This window comes from Olea europaea, chromosome 5, assembly GCF_002742605.1.
Source record: "Olea europaea var. sylvestris chromosome 5, O_europaea_v1, whole genome shotgun sequence".
Taxonomy (NCBI): Eukaryota; Viridiplantae; Streptophyta; class Magnoliopsida; order Lamiales; family Oleaceae; genus Olea; species Olea europaea.
In genome coordinates this window covers 7386683-7392822 of record NC_036241.1, presented here as the reverse complement: position 1 = coordinate 7392822, position 6140 = coordinate 7386683, and the positions used below count along the sequence as shown (strand labels likewise).

The 6140-nt window shown below is 36.1% G+C and overlaps 1 protein-coding gene and 2 pseudogenes across 1 annotated transcript; all 3 read right to left on the bottom strand.

Annotated features, from left to right (window-relative positions):
- LOC111394520 lies at nt 1–1433 on the bottom strand (annotated as a pseudogene).
- On the bottom strand, nt 3–3731 carry LOC111394518 (annotated as a pseudogene).
- Nucleotides 3732–4136: 405 nt separating this feature from the next.
- Nucleotides 4137–6140, bottom strand: LOC111394519. The gene is made up of 3 exons (XM_023020376.1): nt 5459–6140; nt 5314–5382; nt 4137–4822 (listed from the first exon to the last, which is right to left on the bottom strand). The coding sequence occupies exons 2-3, from the start codon at nt 5339–5341 to the stop codon at nt 4338–4340; spliced, it is 513 nt and encodes a 170-aa protein (XP_022876144.1). The 5' UTR covers nt 5342–5382; nt 5459–6140; the 3' UTR covers nt 4137–4337.

Here is a 6140-nt window from a genome sequence, read left to right as displayed (position 1 = left end):
TCTAGAGAAAGTTTACCAATTTATTTCATAAATTAAAATCAATCAATTCTACATTCAATTGAGAATTAAACCAATGGTGTTCTTTTACTCAGAAACATCATTAAACCAACCAATTTTAGCAAATTCCTCATTCAGCTTCCTCAACAGTAGCATCAATTCTGAGTAGAGCAAACCCAATTGCAACTCCAACAAGAACTAATCCAGGAATAATTGCAGCAATCCTAAAAATTTCAGCCACTGCATTGCATGTAGAAGACAGCCCCACCACTTTTTCCTTTGCTTGATGCTTGTTTCTTCATTGAACTAACAATCTTGGCAAAGGACCGTTCATTACAAACTGGAAGTCCTAATGCTGCTACACTGCTATGTGCTTTAAGCCCTTCAAATGAGTTCAATCCACTGATATACTTCACCTCAGTTCTTCTCCAGGATGAACGTACCGGGCCCATGATGGCTGCAGCCGGAACCGAGAGCGTAGCCGATGCCAATGCCATTACCATTGGTTAAACCTATAGGAAGCAAGAACAGAAGCAAGAATCAGACACAAAAGATGCATATATGCTTCAAGATTTTATGTGGACAAGAAGTTGAGAGTTGTACTAATTGTGTGACGAGTTTAGAGATGATTTTGAATTGATGGAATAAAGAGTTTGTAGTAGGAGAAATGAAGGTGTGGATAAGGGGATACAGATATTGGTTGGCTTACAAGAGTATGGGATGAGGCTGATTTTGAAGGCTAAAAATCTTAACCTTTAAGTGGCCAGGAAGGAGGGTGGGACACATTGAGAACTATTTGCAAAAATTGATTATCTAGCTTCATATAATGGTGTTCATTGGGTCAGGTTATGTTGATTAGATGGTTAGAGAGAATTAAAGTCCTGATTTGCTGCCCCAGTAGGAAGGATGAAACCTTCCCACAAGAGCCGTAACTAAAGTTCTCTTGCGAAGTAAGTAGTTAAAATTTTTTATCCCGCCCACTGAGAGCAGCAAATCAATTCTATACAAAGAAGTACGTAATAACCAAGCTCGCCACTGTCTCCATAACCTATCTAAACTGTAGTCGCGTCTCTAAATAACATTAATTGTTACAGAATCATAGCCCAAAAACCTGATTGCTAAAGGTTTTTTGTCTTTTTTTTTTCTTCCCCTCCCCTCTAGCATAGTAATATTCTAAAAAATAATTACAAAACTTATGTCCGGAACTCATGCGAAATATTATTCACACACAAAAAAAAAAATGGCATCTACAAAGATTCTAATATAAATTTGGTACAGTAAGAATCTGGTGGTTCAAGGAAAAGGTCACGAGATGAAGTTCCAACTCATTTTTGCTGATATTGCCATTTCTTGCGGATTTAACCTTTAGACCCCACGAATGAGTTAGAAGAGCAACCATTTCAAAATAGGGACAGAGAAAAAGAGATAAATCTGCCCTATACACGTTCAATGAGCATCTTCTCGTGGATATCCATCACAACTTCCAGCAGCTCAGGGAAGACTGATAGTATTCCGTAAGCAAGTTGCTTCAAACATACTGTTGACTGCAAGATTGAAAATTATCAAATTACTGGAAGACGAAAAACAAAATGGCTTATTGTTCTTACTGCACGTTCAATACACAGTATTAAAACATACTGCACAAAAAAATAGATAGATTTAACTTTTTTACTTTCTTTAATAGTGTCCAATGATATCCAATACTTTCCTTGCTCGTGTTTGTGGGTGCTGGGGTCATGGCTCACCTGAAGGAAATAATATATATCTCTAGCGCAACGTCTATACCGCTTCTGCCCAATTAAGTTGACCAAAGTAGTGGGAGCACCATCTGCCATAGAAGCAACATTTTTAAATCAACAGCTCAATAAAATGGTTATCATAATTCCAGAACTATGAGCATGAAAATTAAGGAAGACATTTCACAGATCTTTATGGAAATAAAAGATCAAAATAACAAGAAACAGATCGCGACCCAGAAACTCCGAAAGAACTTCAGAAAAAGTGATAAAATAAGAGCTGAATAAATGCGAATCAAGTTCCTCTTTGTGCTCAAACACGTATCAAGAACATCATATACAGGACATGTAACCAGGGAACAAGAAAAACTCACTGAAGATTATTTTTCTCACATCGCCAACCCTGCAGGCAGCTTCAAGCTGTTTCTCAAGCGTTCCCTGTTTAGAGACCTTACTTCCACCTTGTTGCCTCGTAGTTCTTGGAGATCCCTCATTTTCTTGACATTCGTCAAGTTCATTTCGAGTATTTAACTCCCGAAAGAATGTACCATCAGGCCAGAGAACCTAACGAGGAGAACACAATCAACAAACAGGATCCAGCAAGTTAATAAACAAAACAGGTTCCCAAAAAATGAAATTTTAAAAGAGAGTAAGTAGATTGGAAGAATAAATGTGAAGATATTTCACTCACATCCTGGACCCATCGTATTCCCTGAGCAATATTATCTTCTCTCCTAAGACACTGAATTTGCCTTAGAAGCCAATCATCAATGGCATCTTCCATCATTAACTGCAATATTTGCTTAGATATCCAAAAGACCTGCCTTCTGCAAGTAATCATGAAAGGGAATGTTTTAAGGAATGGTATTTCCTTATAGCATGTTTTTGTTCCATGAAAATTCCAAGCAGTTCCATCCATCTGTCATTTGGCAAGCAAAATTGAAAGAAGCACAATTAATTTTTTTTTCACTTTCTACGTTTCAAACCAAAATTTCTGTCTGTGCAACAAGAATTTGTATCCTCAAATCACCGGACAAATTTTCAAGACCGTTGACTCCTACACGAGTTCATTCCTTAATGCCGGAAAGTGAAAGTCAAAACTATTTTATTTATTCAGGAATACAACATTTCATTAGGACCTGTAAGATAAAAGTTCAAAACTGCTTCAAACTAGATATTCCCATCCACAACCAATATAATTTGTTCAGGACCATACAGTAAAGTTAGGGGCTTTTTGAACATTTTATCAGAATACAGATGTCCAGAATTCTTATACAACAGCTCCATAATATCTAATAAGACAGCCACCCATTGGTCTATTATCCTCGAGTATGACGGGTGTCCCACAAAGTTCTGATGAAAGCGCATTTGTACAAACCCACTTTGTGTTTGGTTTGCAATATCATCTATTTGAAAGGAAAAAAAGAAGAGATGATAGTTGCTCCTTTTATGACCACGTAACTCTTTTACAGTTCTCGCATTCCCTGTCTCTCCCTAACTATAGATATTATTCCAAGATCAATTACAAGACATTTTAGAGTGCTTTACAACTTCCACTATCAAATTATTAGATATACTTCTATATATATACAGAAGCAAATATGAACAATGAGAACAAAAATCAATAATCACAAGAAGTTAATAATTGAAAGTGCATTTATAAGCAAAAGAAACAAAATAGCTTAATGAATCTAATTGTGCATTTGATTATTAGCAAAAATTATTTCACAAACACAGAAGTTAACAAAAGCTAAAATCACCTTAGCCAGCCTCTTTCTCTTGAGCTGAAGTAACTTGTCAACTAAATTCAGAACTAGAACGCTTAAATTAGGTGGGGTCCACTGCAAGGAAAATACATTGGAGTTAGGCATTCCCAAAAACATCTGTTTGATGACATAGAAATAGAACAAATAATGTTTGAGATGAAAGTGCCTCAGAATCCAGGTTTAATGACTGGGACAACCTTTAGGACATCAGCTTTGGTCCAGAGAAGCAATCCGTTTCTCGAGGACACAAAAGTAGCCTACCTAGGACCAAGGCATGATGTAAACCAGAATAACAAACATTTCACTAACAAACTTTTGAGAAATATTCAAAAGTATAGTTGGAATGCTTATGATCAATTTTCTACTCTATCAATCATTAAATTTTTTTGAAACCAACTCTTTGTCAGGCCTCAAAATCAATATCACAAACACCCAAAAATTAACGCTTATTCAGAAAGTTCCTATAGAGGATAATGATTAACGATTAATCAATATACTTTGAAGTATCATCAGGTTCGGAATATGTTAATATAGGTAATAGGAATGAAAATTAAGGACAGTACAAAAATCCAAACAGCGACATGTTATAAAAGATGCAGCTAAAATATTTACGACTCAAACAAAGATGACAATTAGATGCAGAAGTGTGTAGTGCCAAATCTCTACAATGAAATAATACACTAAATACTTAAAGAGTGAGAAAGTGTGTGTGTAGAGTAGATAGATGAAGGAAATGAGACTGTAATAATTACTCCAGAATAACTTCGGGTCAATAATCAGAATAGAAAAAGAAGAATGAAAAAAAAAATGAAATGAAAACCGGTGATTACAAAGTAATCTACCAAATGCACAATACCTCTAGAGGCACCTCTATTTGACCCTCTTTATGAACTGATGTTGATGCTAATCTTGCCTCCGGAAATCTGCTCACGCTATGTGATTTAGATTGCACCCTCAAACCACCTATTGAATCAAAATCTAAGTTTTGCACATCTTCATTGCATTTAAAAACCCATGGTGGAAGCCCCTTTAAGTCCAATTCATTGTCAGAATGCCACCCACTGGCTTGTGCTGAAGAATATACTTTCTCTGCCACATAGTTTATATCCTCGTCACCTTCCTCGTTATAAGAAAAACTGTTAATTGACTCTGAGGTACTTTGCCTCAAACCCAGTTTGTTAATATCATTAGAGTTCCAAGACAAGTTCCTGGTTGTAACTGAAGAAGCCAGTTCATAAGAAGTGGAGGGTGAAGCAACAACCGTCCGCATTAAGGCACCTTTAATCTGGCGTGCAATATCATCCATATCATCATCCACATTAACTGTTTGGTCGAAAGATAAAACCAACTATGAGTTATAGGTATAAACAAAATATTCATACATATAAAATTTCTTCCTCTTAAGCTCCAAGATAATGTGCTGCAAGCTGCAACTATAACTTCCAAGGTCCAATACTCTGATCACTTAAAGAAGTTAGTCTAATTCAGACCAACAGTATACTAACAACTACATAGAACTTCAAGACACCCGACAACTTCCATTCTATCTTGAACACAGCTAATAAAACTGATTAGCATTAGATCGCAAATCACGATCAAGGGGCATATTGGGTACTTGAAGATCAATGTCTTGACTACTAGCTACAATTATAATAGAAGATTGCTTCCAATAAGAAAAGTCAGGCACCTGCCAGAGTTCTCATCACAAGCCGATTTCTCGAACGAATAACTCTTGAATGGTGAAAAACACAAATTATTTTGCACTCCAAAGAAGCCAAAAGTGTAGAATGGTTTTCAACAGAACAAATACACACCTTGAAGGAGGGACTCGAAAAATCCCATACTTCATGTTGCTCAGCAACATTGGCAATTGATAACATATCCTGGGAAAGACAATTTAATTAAAATGGCTATTAAATGGAAAGTTTAGCAACATGCAGAGAGTACTGGAGAGCATACTTGTCAAGCTGAATACAACGCTGATGAACAAAAGCATCCTCAGAGCTTGATGAGAATATCCTCTAGGGAGGCAAATGTAACGTATAATTGGGGATGTCCTTAAGATGCCGATGAAATCTCTCAAAATTCTGATACCTGCAGACAAAGTCCCAAATTAGAACTATCAACCGAGTAGTCTAAGACGAGCAATCTTGATCTTATCATGAAACTAAACTTGTTCTTGTACTGAGGCTGGAATAAAGTAAATCAATATGCAGGCAAAATATTTCAAGCAGAGCAATATTCAGTGATTCAAAATCGAAGTAACATCCAGACCTTTTCACAAACCACTTATTGTCGAGATCAGTCACATCAATTGAGTAAACTGCAAAAGATTTTGACCCATGTTTCTCAAAGTATGCCCGAGTAACCTGCAACAATATGAATCAATGTCAACGATGGTGTCATTAGATGACTAAAAAAAATTATTTGCTGCCATCTCAAAATTAAAAATAGCAGAACTTGAAAATTCAGGCAACCAATCCATCTAATATGTGAAGATGGTTATTGTTAAATTTTCTCCCACATAATAGATCGTGCATGTAAATTTTAGAAAACTGGAGATAAATTTTTAAAACTACTCTCAATGGTTTAACGAATTCTACATAGAAGAAAAGATGCGAGACTCTCAAATTGAAACAGA

Bases quoted from the DNA above. Each gene is read 5' to 3' on its own strand.
- LOC111394519 (XM_023020376.1), bottom strand. From the start codon at position 5,341: ATGGGATTTTTCGAGTCCCTCCTTCAAG. The intron at 4,823-5,313 runs GTGTGTATTTGT...TCGACCAAACAG, and splicing joins TTTCGAGTCCCTCCTTCAAG to TTAATGTGGATGATGATATG.